Consider the following 23,395-nt stretch of genomic DNA (forward strand, 5'->3'; position numbering starts at 1 on the left):
ACATTAATAGCATAAACTCAGTATTTTAGAGTTAAATACTCCGTAACAGGCCAATTCTATAAAACCCATGGCCATTTTGCCCAATTCTAAACAAGCAAACATTTAAGAGAGTAAAAACAGAACAAGAATTTCTAAACTGAAAATCATCCTTCATATTCTTAGAGCCCACAATAGTCTTCATAAGTCTTCACAGCCTCATTTCAGGGGCAAGAGAGGATAGCAGGTTGGAATGCAGGTCCCCAAACCTGACTGTGTTCCTCTTATCCCAGACCTCCAACTTCCTGGCTGTGTGACCTGGAGCACATTTCTTAGCCTGTCAGTGTTGCTGTTTACTCCTCCATGAAAAGGAGATAACAAAAGTGCACACTTCATATGGTTGTTACGAAGATTAAATGAGAAAAGTCACATGAAGTGCTTAGACAGTGATTACTCTGTAAATGCTAGCTATTGGTTCCGGGCGAGACTGAGGTCAGCAAACTTTTTCTTTCAGGGCAATGCAGCACATACTTCGGGCTTTGTGGGTAGAGAGGGAATATCAAGGACATTATGTAGGTACTTATGTGACTATTTTAAAATGTAATAACCATTCTTAGCTGATATGCTGTTCAAAACAGGTGGTGGATTAGATTCAGGGCATGCCTGTAGTTTGCTAACCCCGGTCTAGAAAAATAACTCTGTGACAAAACAGAGTCGCGGGAGGAAGGTGAGCTCCCAGCTTTGACAATCAAACCAAAACAGAGGAGAATTTACAAGGACACTAATAGCAAGTCCCAGGACAACAGAACGGGGATTACATTTGTCCCTTATTAACAGGAGGAGTGGTGAACCTTCTAGCTCTAAGAAATCAGAGGGTTTGGGACAGACAGCCACTGCTGGTTGACAGCAGTAACCTTAAATAGTTCCACACGCCTCCAGTCCTTCTGTATAAAAGGAATCTGCTGGTGCACAAGCTAAGTGAAGAACCTTTGTGGTGTGAAGTGGATTTTTCCAAGGCAAGCAAGCCCCAAAGACATCAAGTCACAAGAGATTACCTGTGGGGGATTCCTCCACCGTTCTTTGGAAGTCTGTGCCCATCCAAAAGCAAACAAAAGCGTGCACATGCACACACACGGATATACACACACATGATATTCTGCCTTTGAGTCACCAATTCCAACCACATCTGGTTACCTGTAGATTAAGCCTGCTCTACGAAGGCATAACTCTCATTAGGGAAACTGATGATATTATGAGACAACACTATGGTCAGCAAATGATCCCCTCACATTCCTTACACACAAGGAAGTAGATCAGCTTGTTGGTTCTAGTCTAAATGACAGGCAAAGTTTCGATGATACGCACACCTGTATCAACTACAAGTTAGCTACGTATTATACCTACGACAGGGATTAAGCTTGGACTTTATTTATAGCTACTGAAAGGCCTGACCTGCCCGATTCATATGGTCCCCATGACTGAGGAGGAGGATCCTTTTGCAGGAAATTTCCTGGAGTAGAAGGCGACAGGCATAGGGAAGGCAGCAAGCCCCAGATCCACAGTGAAGTGGAGCCAGCTTCACTCTACATAGCTGTGCCATCCATGCAACTTACTGAACCTCTCCAGCTGCAGCTCTCTCATCTAAAATGGGGCTAAAGATAGCACCACCCATCTCATCCATGTGTCTTGAGGATGGCATGAGCTAATAACGTGTATAAAGGCCTCAGCATAGCGCCTGGCACCCTGCAAGCACCTAGAAATGAGCCTTCATCAGGTGACTCTTCTCTAGCAAATCAGTATCTCTAGCAGTTAATAGTCAACTCAAGAGACCTGAGTCTGAGCCCTTCACCTCTAAACCTCCCCAAGCCTCAGTCTCCTCATCTGTCAAGTAGGCGCAACACAAATACCCCAGTGGGTCTTGTAGGCTTGAATGATTTCATAAGTGTCTTGTCAGCCTACATGCATGCAAAACACTGTCAGCCTGCTCCTGCCTCCCTAAATCAAATACATATCAATGACAAACGCTAATGTGAAAAATCAGAGGCAAAGTACAACTTCCAGCAACAGAAAAGAAGACCTAGATCAAAGCACCACCTGATAAATCCAAATACTTAAGCAGATGTCAGCATCTTAGTGAGGACCTCAAAAGCAGGCACATCCCATGTTCCCACATGCACTTAATAGCTGGTGATGCTTAAATTGCTTGAGTCACATTGCAAATGAAATTGAAACACACCAACCCATGGGTAGATACAGCTCTAAGCTCTGACACAGACCGAGGTGTCTCTATCCAACGTGGCTTGGGAGTATGGAGAATAAATGGACTCTCTTTCTTTACATAAACTTAAAACGGGATGAGGATTATTCATGGGTGATTTTACTTTATTTTTCAGATGCTCTGTTTCATATAAATACCTGAAATTGCTTTGTAGTCACAATAGTCACACTGGATGCATTTCTTCACTAACAATATCCAGATGTGAAGGGTTTGGGGGAACCCAGATATCCGCCCCATCCTGAGAGCAGCTGCTGTGCATGAGGCCCCGCTCACCTTCTCGTAGGGAATCTGCAGCAACTCCAGAACCACGGCGTGCGCACCCATGTTCCGGAGCAGACGCTGTTGCTGCTTCCTGCTCTTTCTCACTGAGGCACTCTCTTGAACACAGAGTTTGCTAAGCCGAATCAAAATCTAGTAGAAAGAAAGAAATCAGTCTCAGAAAACTAGGAACTATAGCTGGAAAAAGATTGCAGAGGGTGGTGGTGGGCAGGGAGGCAAAGGGGATTATAATGCATTAAAAACGTAAAATGAAATTCCTTCAGTATGTGGCATTTCTGTTGATTCCATCAAGCCAAATCCATAAGACTAAGGGCACGTCTTCCAGAATACGCAGGGGATTATGGCTTCAACAACAAGTGGGACAGTTTCAGAGACATCGCTTAAAATGGAATGACCTGGCATCAACGCCAAGACCCTGGGAAGAGTTTGTTCTGGGGTAAAACACACAAAGCTCCCAGCCTCCCAACTTTGAACCAGCATATGCAAAGGTTTCTAAAGAACTACAGCTCTCAGTGGGGACACTGTGTGCCAGGCACTTAGATGACTCCCTGACAGTTTTCTCAATTACTCCTTCCTTCAATTGTAAAGCTTCAGAAATATGTGGTGCCTATAAAAGGTTGCACCTATAAAAGGTGAGGAAGCTGAGGACACAAATAATAAGTAGAAGAGCTGGGTGTGGAGCCCAGATCTGATGCCAAAACCCATGAGCTTAACCTCTGAGCTCTACTTTCTCCCTGTTAAACCACATGAAGAAAAAAGCTCAAATGTGTGTGCCTTCAATTTGACTATCACAAACTAAAGCTCCTTAGAGAATTCATAAAGAAGGGAAAAATGGTGGTGAGGAAGGAGCTTACCTCTTTGACAACTCTGTAGTTGTAGCTGCTGGTGCTTTCATGCTTTTGTGACTTGTTATTTCCCTCCTAGAAACCAAAGTGAACACAAGCGTGATCTGTACAACTCTTGGGCTACTGTCAGTTTGTTACAGTTAGCATCGATCTTTATGAAAGAAAGGGAGTTCTATACTATTTTCCAATAGTCATGCTGGGCTTATGCCCCAGTCATCTACCTACTTGCTATGGGTTTCCCTGGGAGAGGATAGTGGGCTGGGCCATGGCTAGAGAACAGGTCGATTCTCAAGTGGGTCTGTAGGGGAAACTTGGTGCTAATTCACTCAACATCAAAGTCTCTTCTACACGGTCCAAGGCTGCACAGGAGACATAGCTAAACTTTGATTCGTAGCTTATTTCCTAGGCAAACAGCTGTGATCTTAGTGACTTAACAAGCAGATCTCTTGAAAATAAATCCTATCACATTTATACCTAAAACCAGAAGAGGATGCTCACTAGTTTCGAGAAGCCCATCCATCTACTTTGGCAGTGGAACTTGTGTTTCACTCACCTCCGTTTTCTTATGTTCATTTTCTCCAGATGCACCATCCATGGTCTCATCGGGGCCCTGCCCTTTGTACACCCAAAGCTCTGACTTTTCCACGATGGACCTCAGTTGATCCAAGTCTTGTTTGATCTGTTTGTAGTTGTCCACATCTTGGCTGGTAACCAGCAGTTGAACCTTAATGAACGCAATCCGTTAGGTGCACACAACAGCTTCTTGGACAGACAATACACACGTGCGTGACCTGAGCTACCTGTTTGAAGGCCTGGAGCACCTCCTGCCTCTGGCTGAAGTGACGGAAGAGGAGCTGCAGGGCCCCTGACACCAGGGGTGGGTAGTCATGCATCGTCAGGTGGAGCAAGACACGGAGAAAGGTTCTGCCGCCGTGATCATCCAAGTCCAGTGGGGTGTTCTCCTCACTAAAGGAGCACAAGGTGGGGGAAAGGCCAAATGAATCACAAATGCCTCCTCTCACGCACCTTGGGCCCAGATGCACCTAATCTAGTGACATTTCTAGCACTATGATCTCCAGACACGCAATTTCACTTTTCATTAGCTCCTTTAACAATACAGCCTTGCTTCATCTTCAACTATATTGTGAGGTGAGGGAACGAGTAAGATGTCATATTAAAAGTTAAGTCAAATTTTAAGCCAAAGTCACTTCCCTCCCAAAGTGACAAGACTAGCAATAGATTCTCTACATAGGGTGTTCTTCTGCTGGGCTTCATCTGTGGTCCGGGAACCGCAAGAGGATGTGTTTCTCCTAAGTTATTAGTTTATGTATTTAGTTTTTAGAGATGAGGTCTTGCTATGTTGCCCAAGCTGAATTCAAACTCCTATGCTCAAATGATCCTCCTGCCTTAGCATGCTGAGTAGCTGGGACTATAGGTATGCACCACCATGCCTGACTATATTTAAATATTAATAAGCATATCCTAGATCAAAGGGCAGACTACTCCATAACTGAGCACTGCCAGTCAATTACTGGGCCTGCACCTATATTGGGTTTAGAGTCAAATGAATGACAAATGGTGGAACCTTCATGGTTGCTGGCTAGTAAGAAAAGCACAGAGAGGACTTATAAATACTGTATTCATGCTATGTATCCCAAAAAGGTGTGAAGGTTTCAATGCTGTTCAATACGAAGAAAATGGCGGGAGAGCTGAGTGATCACACAGCACATGGAACCTGTATTATGCTAAACTCACAATACCTTGTTTAAGTTTCAGAAAAACATCTTCCATCATAGTACATAGTACATAATGTCGCTAATTCAAATTTCACAGGTTTTATATCAAGCACTGAGGTAGACTATTAACACTGGTGGGCCCCAACAGAGTATTCAAACCCTTAGGTAGTCCCCTCCCAATGAGGGGACATGGACAATGAGCTTGGCCATGAGATTTGCTTGAACAATAAGATATTAGGAGATGCAATGCAAGCAGAGGCCCAGTTAGCACTGGCATACTGTAGGCTTGCCCTCTTAGAATATTTGCTCTTTGAGTCAGCCACCATGTTGTAAAGAAGCCCAAGCTATCCACATGGACAGAGAGAGAAAGAAGTCCTGGCCTTGCAGGCATCTCCGCTATAGCGCCAGAAATGTGACTAATGCAACTTGGAGGTGCCAGCCCCAGTTGCCACCTCACTACAGTATGACAGACCCAACAGTGACCACCAGCAGAAGAACTATCCTGCTTAATCAAGCCACAGGGCTGTGAGAGGTATTAATAAAATCGTGGTTGTTTGAATACTTAAGTTTTTTGGAGTAATATGTTATAAAGCAATAATCAAACCAAGTGTGCTAATTATAAGAACTACGTGCACATGATGTTTATACCAAATTTTACACTTGGAGGTATAAGAGTTCCATAATTATAATGTCTTAAGTCAAAATTGACCAGTGCGGTTTTTAAAGGGGTTTGTACATTAATATTAGGAACCATGAAAGAATAGATTCTGCTTTCTTTGTTGCATAGCCTATAAGGAGCTCAGGGATAAAACTGCAGCCCAGCAGCAGCAGCAGGACATGATCTTACTAACTTCACTCTGTTTTGAGCCCCTCTCTCTTTCTATTCTTTCTTTTGATTGCATTTCCTCACTATGTAAAAATAATCTTGTAAGGTAGGTATTTTGAGAAATCTCCCTAAATCCTTTCTGTCCTAGGTGGGACACACACACACACACACACACACACACACACACACACACTCTCTCTCTCTCTCTCTCTCTCTCTCTCACTCTCTCTCTCTCCTCCCAATCAAGCCAACCAAGTTAACTCTGACTTGAGTAGTAACAGTTCCAAAGACAGCACCAAAACAACCTAAGCCCGGAGACTAAATATTTACTAACATAATAAAGGGAAGGCCTCTGAGAGCGCTGGAAGAGCAGCCTTCCCAATTGCAGAACCACCTACAAAACAGTAACTGAAAATATACTTTCCTTCCTCCAAAGATGCCTTCTGCTTGTTCTTCAATGTGTTCAAAGTCAAGAGCACCTGAAAAGTTAGAACATATCACTTCAGATGCAGGAAGGTCTGCAAACATGCTGCTGGTGAACTCATCCATAAGTTTTGCAGGGTAAAGCTGTTGAGTTAACCCCAAATCTCCCAGAACATTATATTGCAAAGCTATGCAGAGTGACTAACCCAGATGACATTACCCACATATTCCACATTCCTGCCCCTTCCTCCCTCACTGCATGGTCCCCTGGTAAAGGACAGCGACGATCTCACTCATGGAAGCTTGGGCTCGGTAGATGGGATTATTTCTACTCCTACCCTCTCCCTTCACCATTAGTTCCTGGGCAGGGAAAAACTTTCGATATGAGTAAAAGCTGCTAGTGGACAAGAAGTCTCCTGGAGAGTTATTTGTTACTGTTTTTATTTTGGTATTTTTGTGGGGGAGGTGGGTAACCACAATGCTGGAAACCTCAACTGTCTTATGACTAAGACAATCCAAGATGGAAGGAAACAAGATCCAACCCAGAGGGAATCTGGGCTCTATCAATTATTCCCTTGCTCAAAAAGAGTAAGTGCCAGGATAATGCCCTGGCACAATAATCCTCAAAACCATTTTTACCCTTTTTCTAGAAGATACTGTTTGCTCTCCCCGTTTTCCTTAGAGCCAGGTCCCATTCTATGGCTGAAATTCCATTCTGAATCACTAACCTGGTACATTACTTGGCCCTTCTTGGCTGCTGTTTCCGGAGGATGTTTCTGAAGTCTGGGAATTGCTTTCATCAAACTCTCGCTTAAATATACACAGAAGGCAGGAGATCCTATAATCCAACCTCACATTCAAAATAAACTAAAGATTCAAGTGGAAATGGAAACAGATTGGTTACATTAACATACCACCTTGACTCTGCCAAGCCACTACACACTGGCGGGGCCTGGTATCAGCTGCATCAATTACCTTAAGCACTAAGTGAGCCAAGTATTTGGCTTAGATTTCAACAGTCATTTTAACAACAGCAGACTTCCATGGGGCATATGAAGTCTGCCCATAGCACCTTAGCCTCTAGTGTAAACTTCAGCATCCTGGCAATTAATTTAACAACTGGAACACTAAATCACTCACTCCTGGCTCCATGAATGGAGTCTATAAAACAAGACTCCATTTCAGTAAGTATTGAATGCCAACTCTGGGCCTAACACTGAGAAGAGTGAAGTTGCCTGCTTTGGATTTAAGAGAATTAACAACAAAAATTTGTTTTTACTATGGAAAATTAGCTTGGTTCCTATTTCCTGTTTCTGGTTGTTTCCCCTGGTTTGGGTACAAACCCTTGGGCACCCTCTTCTTTTGCCTCCTGTATTCCCTCACCCTCTATTCCAACACAGGGTCACTTTTCCCAGGATTGCTGCTAGAACCAAAAAGAAAGATTGAGCAGCTGACATCATGTAGGGATCTCACTCACATTCTTCCTTCCATTCTCCCCTTGTCTCTGCTTAGCCCTCCCAGCAACTTTTCCCAGTCCAAGGGCCATCACCTCTTCTAGAGGGAGATAGATCTCTGGCCTGCCTCCATGCACTCAGTGTATGTGTCCTACTGACTGTTGCACATCCCATTTGCTATCTTCCCAGGGCCTCAAATTCAGTGTTGTACAAAAGTAACCGTGATGATTAATTTTATATACCAACTTGACTGGGTTCAAGGACACCTAGATAGCTTGTACAACTTTATTTCCGGGTACATCTATGAGGTGGTTTCCAGAATGGACTGGCATTTGAATCAGTGAGCAGAGTAAAGAAGATCCACTCTCACCCAGTGTGAGTGGGCACCATCCAATCCACGGAGGGCCTCGATGGAGCAAACAGGTGGAGGAAGACCAAATCCACCTGTTCTGGAGCTGGGACACTCATCTTCTCCTGCCCATCAGAGCTCCAGGTTCTCGGGCCTTTGGCCGCAGACTGAGAGTTACACATTCAGCTCCCCTGGTTCTCAGCCTTGGGACTCAGGCTGAATCACACCACTGGCTTTCCCGGGACACAGCTTGCTGTGGCAGACAGGGGGACTTCTCGGCTTCCACAACTGCATGAGGCCAATTCCCATAATAAACCCCCTCTTATCTATATGTATCCTATTGGTTCTGTTTCTCTGGAGAGCCCTAACACACTAACACTGTCAGTCTTGCCTTCATCTACTTTCTGCCTGGGTTTCCTCAACCTCAGTCAGTTGCCTGATCATCAGCGCCTCCTTCCTGGACACACGTCTAATCAGAGACTAAGTCCTGGTGGTTCTCCATCTATTGCTTCTCACAGAGTTCTCCCCTACTGCTGTTTCTCCCTGCTCAAGGCCTCATTATCTCCTGCCTGCTCCATTTACAGAACCAAATTTACCAAATCAGCCTCCTAACCACTTGTTCTTATGTTAACCTCCTGCTTGAAGACTTTCAAAGGCTCAACAGAGAATAAGCCTAAGCACTTTAGACACTCAAAGCTCTGTGGAGTGTGGCTTGGTCCTCCTTTCCAACCTCACTTCTGACAACTTCCTCTCAGCACACTCTGTGTCCCTGCTCAGGGAGAACTGCCCACTGACCTGCGTCCCATGGTACTCGGCTTCAGGCTGCTCCATCCACCTGACAATGGGCCCTTGTTTCTCCATGTACAAGGCCCATCCACCTTAAAGGCTCAGATGAAACCCTACCTCCTCCATCAACCCTTCTCTGATCTTTACCACGTGGAGTCACATGACCCTCACCCCAGGACCCCGTCTCAGGAGAACTTTCTGGTGGTTTTATTTCACATCCACACAGCTTCATCATACCTTATTCTCCCATCAGACTATAAACCCCTTGTGGATGGAGCCCCTGTTCAAATCATTTTTGCATTCCTCACAGTGCACATGTTAGGGAGTCAATAAGTACCCATGGAAAGAATGACTCAATCGACCAATCCTTCTTAGGTCACCACACCACAGTGAGTGGCCCTCAAGATGTGACCAAGTTTTGCACTGTGTCGTTTCTGATAAACGTCCAAGACACCACTTTGGATCACATGGGCCATGGCCTGCAAATTCTGTATGTATATTTTACCTTGACAAAAAAAATTGAAAATAGAATTTATTAAAAAATAAAGTTTTAAAAAAGGAATCTTTCTCTACTGTTGGTCAGGCATAAATTCAATAAGGTTTCTCCTTTACTTAAGTGGTCTTTATTGTCCTAATTACATGACTTTGAGACAACCCATTAATGCTTTCAAAGCACTGGTAAAGGGTGATTTCAGACTAAAAAATAAAATCCCCAGATCTTAAACATTTATAAATTTCTACTACATCTGTTGGGGTTGAGATCAGGCAGCATGGGATAAAAAAAGAAGGTGCTAGCATGATTCTTTCCATTAAGGAGCAGATGATTTTGTTGATGAATAAAAGTTACCCACATGGCACAGAAAGAGGGAAGCGCAGGTTGTCGGGTGAGGTTCAAAGCTGTAGAGAGGCTTGGGAGGGTTTCATGCCTACAACCAAGCCTTTCCTATATACTAGATTCCACCCCCGCTTGCCTACAGAAGGACTTTGCTCTTACAATTATTCTCTCCCCAAACAGCAACAAGTTCTCCCTGTATACATGATCATTCCTATTCACCATACAAGCTTGTTATAATCTACCCACTTAAAAAATATTACAACAAAAACAAACCTTGTTACCAACAATCGCTCTCTGCCCATATCCCCACTTCTCTGTGCATCTTTACAGGCAATCTGTCCAAGGAGTTGTATATATTTACTCCCCGACTTGATCTTTTCCCATTCCCTCTTGAACCCCACCTGTTCCCAAATATGCCCTCCTCACGATGGGGTCTTTGCATTTGCTGTTCCCTCTGCCTCAGATACCCTTTCCCAAGATATCTGCATGGCTATCTCCTCCCTTCATTCAGGTGTGTAATCACGTCACCATACGGGAGAGGCCTTCTCTGATAACCTCATCAAACATAATATTCCCGGCCCCCTGTCCTCAGTGTCTCCAAATCATCCTGACCTTCCTTTACTTTTTAACATCTCTTAGCACTTATTCTTAATACATGCCCATGCCGTCTATCAAAATGTAAGTTCTAGAGAAGCAGGAATTTCATCTATTTTTTTCATTGCTGGACCCCCCCAGTGCTTAAGGGGACCTGGCACAGAGTTGGTCTCAATAAATATTTGTTGATTGAATGAAAACAGGAAGAAGGGAGGAAGGCTTTGCAACATTGATGGAACCCTGAACCTGGTTATGATCAATAAGCAGAGATGCAGCTACATGGAGACACACAGGTAAGTGAATTCTAGGCAGAGGGTTGGCATGCAGGCCAATGATCGTGGAAAGCTAAGATAACAATGGCAAGTCTTGACATGGCTGGAGGGACAAGGCCATGTTGGGAGGGTAGGAAACAGCAGTAAGGGGATTAAGAGGAGCCAGCTCATAAATGACACAGAGGGATGAGCTAAGAATTTGCCCCCATTTTCTTCCCAGAAAGCCTTGGGCTCCATCAGAACAGAGGGACTGGATCTGAATGGTGCCCCTGTGACACACCCTCCCTGCCCCAGCTCCAGCTCTTGGATACCTGGAGTATCTCAATGATCTTCAGCTTGGTGTCCATGACCATGATGTCCTCCTTCTCAGGCTCTGCCTGCTTCACATTGCCTTCAGGGGCAGCAGCCATGGGAGTCATGGGCAAAAAGCCTCCTCCCCGGAGCACAACCTGGGTCATCAGCTCTCCCACGCCATGAATAGATCTCATTACGTTACTGCCTAGGAAAGGCCAGGACAGACCACGGTCACAATGTCTCTAGAGAATGCTCAGAGGCATCTGTCAAGGGGCAGGGGCTCTTTGAGACAAATTATTTAATATATCCCTATTCCAACATCTCAGGACCCCGGAAACCTGGAAAGGTAAATGCACATCAAAAATCTGGGCTTCTGAGAGCAATAGAAAGATCATGGGCTTCAAAATCTCCAGAGGAGCATTTCTGTGCACTAACTTGCCCATCAAATTTTATTTTTTAAAATTTTCTTTGGAGACAGGATCTTACTCTGTCACCTAGGCTGGAGTGTCGTGACACAATGATGGTTCCCTGCAGCCTCAAACTTCTGGGCTCAAGCAATCTTCCTGCCTCAACGTCTCAAGTAGCTAGGACTACAGGCATGCATCACCACACCCAGCTAATTTTTTTTTTTTTTTGGTAGAGATAGGTTCTCTCTATATTTCCCAGACTGGTCTCAAACTCCTGGCCTCAAGCAATCCTCCTGCTTCAGCCTCCCAAAATGCTAGTATTACAGGTATGAATCACCATGCCCTGCCCAAATTTTATTGATCATCAACTATGTGCTTGTTATGAGCACAGAACTAGGTATATAAAGTTAACAAGGCACAAATCCTGATGCTACCTGACCTTAGGTGCATCATATTACCTCTACGGCTCAGTCTCCTCATCTACAAAATGGAAATAAAGGAGCTCAACAAAAGAACTAAATGGTATAATGCAACATGACTTAGCACAAGACCTAACAAATAAAAAGAAGTCAATGTATTTTTTTCTGTTCTAGCTGCAGAAGAACAGTTAACAACAATTGATACATATACCAATATCTGCCTACTCTGACCCTAAAACAAGGAAGAAATAAACACGCAAAGGCAGATTGTCCAACTCACAAAGTGGAAATAGCTACCAAGATAGATGCCTGGATTTTCTTACATCCTAAACAAATATTATGATCAAAGGACTCACGAATGTCAAGAACAATGATAGGACATGTATTTGTTATATAAACATTCAAAGGGTTAAGTAACTTTCAAATTGTTCAATAAAATGTACACACGACTCACACATAAATACAAATGAAAGACAGCAAAATGTGAATAATTGTTGACTCAAAGTCATGGGTGCATGGGACTCCATCGTACTGTTCTTTCAGCTTTTCTTTACACAGTATTTGAAAATGTTCACGATGAAAAGTTGGGAAGGAATGAACAAAGAAAGAACGTGGCATCACACGTAGGGTATGACATGAGCATAACAGGAAAGGCTGGGAGGGCATCTCTCAGATGTATGGGCACCCTCAGATACTCACTCTTCAGCTTCTCCACATCATTGTTACCTTTATTCTCTTCTCCTTTCGCCATCTTGCTAATGGGGAAGATTGTCGTCACATGCACACAGTCCAATATGGCCAGAAGGATCTTAGTTAATCGTAGAAGGTCAGAAAAGTTGTAGAAACCAAAGTATATGAGATTCCTAGCTAAATTTACAACCTATTGTATTAAAATAAAAGAAGAAGATGGTATTACATAAACTGCATCCCTTTCAATTCCATTTGATGTTGACCAGTTTAGAAATGACAGACTTGGACCTTCCTTATGGTAAGAGAAGGCATGTATTTTCCTTGTACTTTCTGATAAGATTTCATTTTGTTCATAAGGAGGAAAAATAAGAAGTGCAAAGCTACTGATCTGCTCTAATGACTAATTAAAAAAGAAAGACCTCATCATTTTCTCTACACAGCTTCCCAAGGAGAATATTAACACCAGGCAAGCAGAGTTATTCCCAACAAGGACACAGATAATAACACTCTGCAATCCTCAGAAATACAGCTCTTAAAAGGCAAAAGCAGTCTCAGAAATGTTGTTAACTCAGAAGTAACAAGGATTTATGTTCTGCAAACGATTAATCTATGGCAGATCACAAGCACAGTGTTTCTCTCTTGTCAGTTTTAATACAAAGTGATGTTCTATCATTTTATGTGGTTCAAGTCACCTTGTATATTTCTTTTAAGAACATAACTACTATTAAGCCATGTGACTGATACCCATTTTATTTTATCCTGGAACAAAACCAAGCTGAATTCCTTTCCATTACAAAACCAGAGCATCATGACCAAAATCACAACCTACTCAAATATATTCTATTTGCCCCACAGAAAAATGACCACTGAGAGGCAGACAATACACATAGATCATTTCATCATGAGTTACCTCAAACGTAAGCTTATTTTTCTCCTTATCAGAGAAAGGGAACCTCTGACAAACCACATCTCTTAAATACTCCTCCACAAACTCCATGGTCTGAGCAAATCTCTCCTTAATTTCATCTTTGGAAGCTCCACTACTATCATAGCTGAAAAGAAAGGAGAAAGAAAGGAAACAAAATTTCAAGTTATTCCAAGAGAGGTCTTCCTGGGTCACTCAGCTTCAAAAGTCAACATCCCCTAACACTTGGTATCCCTTGACCCTACTTCATTTTTTCCCTCCTTAGCACATATCACCAACTATATATTTGAGTCGTTTATCTTGCCTATTGTCTGTCTTCCACCAACTAGCACAGAGATTGCTTTCTAGTTTGTTCACTGATATATTTCTTGAGCTTGGCACATAGTACACACTTAAATATTTGTAGCATGAAAGAGGAGATAAATGAGATATAAAAAATATAATTGGGGCCGGGCGCGGTAGCTCACGCCTGTAATCCCAGCACTTTGGGAGGCCGAGGAGGGCAGCTCACAAGGTCAGGAGATCGATACCATCCTAGCTAACATGGTGAAACCCCGTCTCTACTAAAAATACAAAAAATTAGCCGGGCGTGGTGGCGGGCATCTGTAGTTCCAGCTACTCGGGAGGCTGAGGAAGGAGAATGGCGTAAACCCGGGAGGCAGAGCTTGTAGTGAGCAGAAATTGCGCCACTGCACTCTAGCCTGGGCGACAGAGTGAGACTCCATCTCAAAAAAAAAAAAAAAAAAAAAAAAAAAAAAAAAAAAAACCAAAAACATAATCATGCCATCTTTTACATTCTTGAGGAAAAAAATATTTGCCATCCACTTAATTTTATTTTAAGCTTAAAGAAAAAACCAACACTTCATCTTTCTTCTAAGATTTAATGAGACCATATGGGGCTATCTACTGCCACGCAGAATAAATGTAAAGCAAGGTTTTCAGGTGCCAGGCTCACTCGTCAATGGCGATCTCCGAGGGAATCTCCGACCAAAGGCGGGCATATTTCACGGGGGTGACTTGTTCCTGGGGATCTCGGTCCACATGCATGTGAAGCATGAGGCGACAGAAGGACGCCCTGAGGTCATAGGGCAGGTTCTCATCAGACATGCAGCGGAGAATGAGATCGACATCCAGCTGGCCTGAGATTTCGTTGATGGCCAGGTATTGGCGGTCCAGACACATCCTAGCAAAGAGGTTCAGCTGATATCTAGAAGAAGGAACAAGGGCACACAGCTCACGCTCCAGAAATCATTCAGGATGAATGCAGGGTCATCTGGGCAGCCCTGACTGTCATGGGAGTAAGATTTGGCCAACTAAACTCATACATCAACACCCCTAAATTGCTCTTGTACACCAGGATTTTGGCTTTGGTACCAAGCAGATAAAAGAACTGTTCAAGCTGTGCAGTAGAGTGTGGGTTGACAGCCAACAGGAACACACGTCTATCCAGCTGTGTTGGAGCAATTATGTGACGACCTAATTCCGTTAGGTCCTTAATGTTTACTTTTTAAAATAAATGGGAGGAATGCTAAGGCCTAAGATGGCTGTCTATTTCTATCCCTTCAGCTGTGTTTTATTTATACAGTAAAGACCATGTAGGAAATGTTCAAGATATTACACATATTAAGCCTAATTAGAAATTTTATAACATTTTAAAGATCTTATATCATGTAAGTCACTCTAATTCCTACATATGTAAAAAAACATTTCATTTACAAAAGTAGGAGACTCCTCACTTTTCATCTTCATCCAATTGCAAGTGAATGTTGTTAACTGGAACCTGACCAATCAAGGCACTCTTTCTCATTCACTTGGGAGAAGATGCATCAAACACTGAAAGAGTAAACATACTTGAAATGTGAAATAACAAGAAAGCCATAGGCTTTCAAACTAACAAATACTGCCTTCTGAATTAAAAACTCTATGTATTTCTAATAATCATGATTTGAAGACATTCTCAGCCTCATTAGATGTCAGAGAAATGCAAGCATAGACATGATTCTATTTCACACTTATGAAATTACCAAAAATTAAAAAGCATCATGATATTCAAGGTTAACAAAGACATGAAGAAACAAAGGTTGTCATCTACAACTGGTGGGTGTGTACATTGAAACATCCAATTTAGAATTGCTTAGTAAAGCTTAAAATACGAATATCCTCCAAGCCTACCTTCCAGTGTGGAACGGAAATTCATACATATACTCAGAAAAATTTGAATGAAGATGTTTCCTGACATGAAGAACTGCAGCATGTGACCAAATATCAAACAGCGATGAAAATGTAATAAATCAATAAAACAAAATATCATCCAGCAGTCCACATTAAAGAAATGGGTTAATCTCTATTAACACAGATATATTCAATATGGCTTCAGTACCCATACTGAATAAATAAGGCAAGTTTTAGAATGGTATTTGGAGTACAGTACCATTTATATAAAATTTTAAGTAGAGATAAAATACTACATATGATTTATAGATGCATACAAATGTAGCACACAGAGAATGTGGATAGGATACATACATCACACATGAATGAAAGAGAACAAAATACAGGAGGCAAGAAAAGGCATTTTATCTGCAGTTTTATTTTTTTAAAAAATAATAAAAGCCTTGCTTTATCTTCCCTTTCCTTTTCTTTTAAAAGTATTTATTGGTTCACTTCCCTTCTTTCTTCCCCTTCCCTTCCCTTCAGGTGGCAGGACTGGCAGGTCTTAGAGCTGGAGACAAGGAGACACTGGGGACCGAGGAGGTGGCCGGCAGAGGTGAGACAGGTACACGCAGGGAAACAGGCAGACAGGTAAACATAAAAGGAATCATGGCAGCTGGAGGGACTCATGAAATGGAAAAGATGAAGGCTAGAATAAACCCCATGGTGTTGGAATGGAATTGGAAGTATTAGTGTAAGTAAATGATTTTTATTATATATTTGTGTAGTTATAGAAAGATACCTGGATGAATATGTAGATATATGTGTATACACATACACACATCTTCTGGCTCTGCCTATAAACATTTGGTGAGATTGGCACTATCACCTTTATTTTGCAGATAAAGAAATTAGAGCATAAAATCAAACTTGGCCAATGTCAAAAAACTGGTAAGTGGAGAGGTCGGGATTTGACCCCACAGCTTGCCTCTTACACACCTACCACCATATCTATGGGCCATGCTGCTTAAGGATAAACTATCACCAGCGACTGATGTGAGCACTCATCCTTTGTGGGAACCAGCCACATCCGGATGTCAACTAACTGAAATCTTACACTCTAAACTCCTAAAATACACATCTGGCTTTTTTCTAGACAGTCTTACAAGATGACACCTTGTGATTCCTTGAAGTAATCAACAGATGAGCAACAAATTCCTAAGTGTCACTGTTTTGGGGCACCCCAATCTGAGCCCCACACGTGTCCCATGCACCTGTAGTAGCTGAGAACGTCTCGGTCCTCCTTCTGCCCTTCTTTAGCGTCTTGCGCCAACTCCCTCACACTCTTGCTGCGAATCTCTTTGTTGCTGTCCCTCCAAAACAGCCACACCTCTTCCTCGTCTTCTCCTGCCTCCAGAGCATTCTCTCCAGTGGAAGAAACACCTTCAAATTCAAAACGAGAAAGAACCAACCTAGAAAACAAGGGGAGGAGGGAAAAGTTGCTATTTTTTTTTTAAATACTTTGAGATCTAGCTTTACTTTCAGCATAAAGACACATGGAAAGACACTTTTTGTTCTGTATTTCCCCCAAGGGCAGAGCCGCAGAGAGCGTGACATTAACGTCTTCATATACTGTAACCCAGTGGTTCTCGACTGTCGTGCTGCTGCCCCCAGTGGACACTAGGCAATGTCTCTGGACAGGTTTTTGGTTGTCACAACCGAAATGGAGAGGTGCTACTGGCATCTAAGTGGGTAGGGGCCAGGGATGCTGCTGAACATTTTACAGTGCCTAGGACAGCCCCACAACAAAGAATTTCCAAGCCCGAAATGTGAAAATACCTAAACTGAAAAACCCTCCATTAGCCCAAACCCAAAACTGAGTTATAAATGTGAATCAATGAAGTGTCACTACCTCAGGACGTAATTTAGTATTTTTTTAAAATGTTGTCCATATTACTGGCACTGTACTTCTCAGAAAAACTGCTCCTTTGCCAAAAATGAATTACTTCTGTTAACAAAAATTCTGCACACCAATAAACACGTTCTGAACAGTAATAATTTAAAACTCCTCCCAACACTGACTTAATCTTAACAATGAATATTAATTATGTCATTTGAAATTTTAAATTGACGGTTACACTTACAAAGAGTTTTAAACTCTTAAAATGTAGCTGTGTAAAATGCTCCCCGGTGAGTTTACATGACTTTAAAACTTGTATGCAAAGTAAGTGACACCACTATGCAGAGGAGGCGACATCAAAATCAAATTCAGTAATTCTCCTAATCAAGACTTTTCGAATAAGAAGATCAAATGCCAGCCACACTGACTTTAGATCAACTCAAAAAACGATAGGGGTAGGTTTTATTCCTCATGAGCACCAACACTGAATGAACCACACGTTTTCCATCTAAACCCCGGCTCCCCACTCACTTGGTCTCAATCAGGATGTCAGCATTGGTGGGATTCAGCACAGCTTTACATATTAGTTCCTGGGTCACTGGAATCGATTTGTTCATGGAGACACAGAGGTCGGAGAGGTAATCTAAGAATCTAAACAGAAACAGAAACAAAACATTTTCTGTAGATAGAGCAGAGGTTAGGCTCCCGGAGCCCAACTCTTCCTTAAGTGCACAGGTCCAACATACTTTTACCAAGACATGTCAGCAGCATTCTAGGTCTCGATGCCAGTGTTTATGGCATCACCAGAAACCCACATGCCAGAAAGATGGAAGAGGAAACAAGAAGGAAAGACAGCAGTGGCTGTGGTCAAGGAAGAGGTGTTGAGGCAAAGATGAGAAGAAGGAACAAGACAAGAAAGAAGCTCACATAAGGAGGGTGTGGTGGAGACACAGGGGAACCACAGTGGTGAGAGGCAATGCCCTGATGTTTGGCTACCTGTGTTGGAAGCCCGGTTAGGATCTTATTAGCGGAGTTCTGCTATGGAGCGTTAATTTGGGGAAATTACTAATTTCACTGTGCTTTAGCTGATGCTTATCCACAGGAAAGGATAATGTGTCACTTCTGAGGGCTGTCCTGAGGATTAAATGAGATAATTAAAGTGCTTCCATTGCTCACTACCTGGCCCGTCAGCAGGCTCCAGAAAATGCGGGTTATTTTGAAGGGTGGTAGTAGGTGTTTTTACAGCAACTGTGCCTGCGCTCCATTGTAATCATTTGTGACACCCACACTGTAAATTGCTTCCCGCTTCAACTGAAAATGTGGGTCTTAACTAGAAGGATAAGAGAAGGGGAAAGAAATGGGGAGAGGGTGTACGAAAGATGAGCAGATCTGTGTGAATGAGATACAATCAACAGAATTCACTAATCTATAATCAAAACGCTCAATCAACAACTGAACTTGCAAGACTCTTACTGATTATATTGAGAGAGGGGAGTGTTTAACTGATAAGCAAGAGGTGCTAAAAAGTGAATGAGGCCGAGCGCGGTGGCTCATGCCTGTAATCCCAGCACTTTGGGAGGCCAAGGCTGACAGATCACGAGGTCAGGAGTTCAAGACCAGCCTGGCCAATATGGTGAAACCCCGTCTCTACTAAAAACACAAAAATTAGCTGGGTGTGGTGGCACGTGCCTGTAGTCCCAGCTACTGGGGAGCCTGAGGCAGAACAATTGCTTGAACCCAGGAGGCGGAGGTTGTAGTGAGCTGAGATCTCGCCACTGTACTTCAGCCTGGGTGACAGAGCGAGACTGCATCTCAAAAAAAAATAGGGAATGAAAAGAGTGAGATCCAGTCAACTGCAACAACATGGATGGAACTGGAGGTCATAACGCTAAGTGAAATAAGCCAAGCACAGAAAGACAAACATCGCGTCTGCTCATTTATTTGTGGGATCTAAAAATCAAAACAATTGAACTCATGGACACAGAGAGTAGAAGGATGGTTGCCAGAGGCTGGGAAAGATAGTGGGAGGGCAGCGGGGAGGTGGGGAAGGTTAACAGGTACAAAAAAAAAACAATTAGAAAGAACAAATAAGACCTACTGTTTGTAGGTAAATTGGGTAATTACAGAACGAATAAGACCTACTGTTTGTAGGTAAATGGGGTAATTACAGTCAATAATTTAATTGTACATTTAAAAATAACTAAAAGAATAGAACTAAATTCTTTGTAACACAAAAAATAAATGTTTGAGGGGATGGAAACCCCATTCTCTACAATGTAATTATTACACATTGCATGCCTATATCAAAACAACTCATGTACCCCATAAATATATACACCTACTATGTACCCACAAAAATTAAAAATTAAAATTAAGAACATTTTTTAAAAAGTGAATGAATGACCAACTATTGTCATTTACTCTGCATCTACTAAGTGCCATGCACGTCACATGCATTTATTCTCATTTAATTTTCGTAACTACCCATTTAACAGATGAGGAAATTAAAGTTCAGGAAAAAACCCAAGCTCATCCAGGTGGTACACATTGGAGCTAGGAATGCACCCCCCAGGTCTCATTTTAACACCATGTTCTTGCCACTACTCATCAAAAAGCCTCTCCAGACCTAACTAATCAAAACTTGTCACTAGCAGCACAAGGAAACGTAGTAAAAAGCACCAGCTAAGTCCCTGCATCTTAAAGGCACAGACACCATCCTGCATTGACCCCACTCCCGCCTCACCTGGGCTCCCTGTTCTTTCGCACCAGGCTGACAAATGTGTCAATCTCTGCCGCGGTAATGTGTTTTTCCAGGAGTTTCCGATTATTGTGGAGCAGGGCAGTGATAGTGTCTTCAGCCAACACATCATAGCCAATCTGCTTCTGCATGAAGCCAAACTGCTTGGCTATATACTCCTTTACAAGGAGAGAAAAGAGATGTCAGCAGGAAGGATAAACGACAATATGGTTAAGTATAGGATAAAGAAAGCAGCAACGTTTCCTGATGAGAACTACTGCTCCTAAGAGAAATTACAGTATAAGGGAGGGTCTTTCTACAACTTTCTATCCTATGGCAACAGCTGCAAACTCCTTCACATTCTTTATTTTACTAAGCCTGCCACACAAATGTAATTAAGCAAAATAGCCTGTATTTACATGTGGATATTTTATTAAGTGCACAGTATAAATTTTAATCTAGTAATTTATTTTTCAAAAAGGTCCAAAGCTGGTTTTCACCTCTAAACGGATTCCTAATTCAAGAGGACTTAACTGTGCCCCCAGTGATCTGTGCTGCTAAATAAACACAGATGAAGCCTACCTGGATATCTGGAACAATGTTGCCCTGTTTCATTTCCTTTATTTGTGGTAAAAAATACTTTTTTAAAGTCAGTGAGCAGCATAAGAAGGTCAGGAATACCTAAGAAAATCCATCACACGCATGGAACTCATGAATACATCTCTGGTTTCTCTCTTTTGGGATCAGATATCACATTCCATAGAAATATTTGTGAACTGAAGGAAATCTCTTACGAATACATGTTTGTTTCTATTCAAAGATGCTTCCCTGGCCAAGATAGACTGCTTGCTCAAAATTCAAGTGGCCCTTGAAACTTGCTTTAATTTTTTTCCTATTAATTCCTAAATCCCAGAAACTATTTATGATGAACATAATGAAAACAGGCCATGTTTTTCAGCCTATACTCTACAAGGAGGCATTGTTTAGGAACTCATCATCTGCCAACTGGCAAAGGGTCCAAAAACAACTAAGCAAAGATGTCTAATCCAGCAATTCCAAGAGAGACTAATTTGTTTCCTCATGTACAAGCAAAGTGTCTTGACACACCCCACAGACCCAGATGGATCCTCATCTGAAGATGGGAGAGAGGAACAGAATAAAATCTCTCTGCCTATTCGATTATAGTATCAATGCACTGAAGGTGGATTTAAAGCAATCACAGCTTGTTACACTTCAAAAAAAGCACTATTCAAGATCAACACTATCTTTATGGTGACACGACAAAAACCTTTAACTACAAAGAAAAAAGTCTAAAAGTCCAGTATCGTGGCAGAGAAAACCTTAAAAACAAAAGCCTTTTGCACCAAAAGGCAGGGATAGTTCACATAAAGTGGTAAGAGTCAAGGTTGTAACAAGCAGCATTTTGTATGCCTATGGTACTCCATGTGGCACAAATCTTCTAAACCTCAGCACTACTGACATTTTAGGCAGGATAATTCTTTGTTGTGGGAGGATGTCCTTGGCACTGCTGGGTGTTTGAGAGCATCCCTGGCCTCCTCTCACCACATGCCAGTAGCACCACAAAGTTGTAGAACTCAAAAGGGTCTCCAGACGTTGCCAAATATTCTCTGGGGGACAAAATTACCCCCAATTAAGAACCAATGATGTAGCAATATAGTTCTCAGGTTTCCTTAGAATCTGAAGGTTGTTTGGAGCCCACAAAGAGGTTAGAACATTTATTTCACAGGAGACTATACATTGTGTGTGTGTATATAAATACACATATACTACGTATAATATGTAAAATATAACTATATATAAGATACATCTATAAACAATGACTTAGAATGTCATAAAACATGAACCAGAAACAAAATAAAGATCATGTTTCTAGAAAGGGAAGGAGGATTTTAAAGGTGGCAGGAAGAAAAGACTCCACTATAGCTTTAATATAAACACATGGCATCATTTCACCCCTAAGCCCTAAGAGAATACGCCATAAAAAATTCTACAAATGTAAAACCAACTCCAAAACCAGAAATCTCATAGAAAGGTGTCTGCAGAAGAGAATTCTCCAGTACGTTTCTTAACGATTCGGTAATAATATTCTTCCTGGGCTTGTGTTTCCTTCCCAAGAGCAAGCTTCACGCTGAACTATTCTCTATCCATTCTATAAATAGATATGTGACACTAAAACCTCATGAGGAAAGTACGTAAACTTCAGGGAGGAAACTGACAACTACATCCCATCACTGCTTAATCCAAACCTGGTTCTTCCTGTAGTCTTGCTGCGAGTGTCTCAGCACCCTGTAGCAGAGCCGGCAGATGTGTCTGAAAGGAGCGTGCCGCTGGTCCCCGAGCTCTTCCAGCCGAAGCATTGGGCCATCACCGCAGTCTGTGAATGGGGCTTGTAACAACTTGAAGATCTGTTTGTGAAAATGAAAAGTAAAAATGGCAATCACTTAGGGCTTCAAAGCTAACCATCTGTTTGGAAGTAATGCAAGCTCAAGGGTGGCTGGATCACATCGGAAAGTTTCTCTATCCAAACACATCCATAACGGCATTCAGTCCATCAACTGAGACGGGGGACTCACTGAATTAAGTCTACCTGGACTTCACTGGTCCTCATATACCTAACAGCACAGTGTTTAGAGCAAAGTGTTTAAGAACACAGACAATGGAATCAGCGGATTCTAGGTGGAAACGCAAACCTTTATTACTTCCTAGCAGTACAGATTACAGTCAAACTAAACCCCCATTTCCTTAACAGCAAAATGGAAAGAATAATGCCTATATCACAAAGGCGTAGTAAAGATGAAAATGGATGATAATTTTAAATCGCACTAGTGCCCTGCACAAGTAATCAATGAAGGCTCCTGTCAGTCAGTTATTTTTTGCCTCTCAGGAATTACTATTGTACAAATGAGCACGGGCATTAAGCCAGAGGTCTAATTTGAGAATCATCACATGAAACAACAGCTGGACATTTACTCTTGAACTGGGAATTCTTGTTGCAACAAGATGGATTGTTAATAAATTCTGTCTATCATAGACCAACATGAAAAAATAATCTCAAATCCCATGTTCCATGGGGACCAGTGGGACTTGTAACTAATATGTTTCTCTTTTACCTTTGGTGGCCCGGAATTCCCGTGGCAGGCTTGTGGGCTAATCTCCAGTTGGGTTACAGAATGACATGGTATGCATCTCTGTGCATTT

General features: G+C 42.2%; 1 protein-coding gene across 8 annotated transcripts in view; it reads right to left on the reverse strand.

Moving 5' to 3' along the window:
- ITPR1 (inositol 1,4,5-trisphosphate receptor type 1) overlaps positions 1 to 23,395 on the reverse strand; it is a 359,375-nt gene that overhangs the window by 161,030 nt on the left and 174,950 nt on the right. For 4 of the 8 annotated variants that reach the window (XM_030802235.1, XM_030802233.1, XM_030802232.1 and 1 more), the window contains 14 exons: positions 22,444 to 22,602; positions 20,183 to 20,355; positions 17,971 to 18,090; positions 16,814 to 17,011; positions 14,344 to 14,595; positions 13,374 to 13,515; positions 12,500 to 12,653; positions 10,965 to 11,152; positions 7,092 to 7,230; positions 6,365 to 6,419; positions 4,179 to 4,344; positions 3,932 to 4,102; positions 3,388 to 3,453; positions 2,528 to 2,665 (listed from right to left, as the gene is read on the reverse strand). In XM_030802235.1, coding sequence (XP_030658095.1) covers positions 2,528 to 2,665; positions 3,388 to 3,453; positions 3,932 to 4,102; positions 4,179 to 4,344; positions 6,365 to 6,419; positions 7,092 to 7,230; positions 10,965 to 11,152; positions 12,500 to 12,653; positions 13,374 to 13,515; positions 14,344 to 14,595; positions 16,814 to 17,011; positions 17,971 to 18,090; positions 20,183 to 20,355; positions 22,444 to 22,602 — 2,121 coding nt within the window. Of the gene's footprint in view, positions 1 to 2,527; positions 2,666 to 3,387; positions 3,454 to 3,931; positions 4,103 to 4,178; positions 4,345 to 6,364; positions 6,420 to 7,091; positions 7,231 to 10,964; positions 11,153 to 12,472; positions 12,654 to 13,373; positions 13,516 to 14,343; positions 14,596 to 16,813; positions 17,012 to 17,970; positions 18,091 to 20,182; positions 20,356 to 22,443; positions 22,603 to 23,395 lie in introns of all 8 variants that reach the window. The other 4 variants (XM_030802234.1, XM_030802228.1, XM_030802231.1 and 1 more) reach the window with 1 other exon arrangement.

Source organism: Nomascus leucogenys, chromosome 21, assembly GCF_006542625.1.
Source record: "Nomascus leucogenys isolate Asia chromosome 21, Asia_NLE_v1, whole genome shotgun sequence".
In the NCBI taxonomy this organism is placed as follows: domain Eukaryota; kingdom Metazoa; phylum Chordata; class Mammalia; order Primates; family Hylobatidae; genus Nomascus; species Nomascus leucogenys.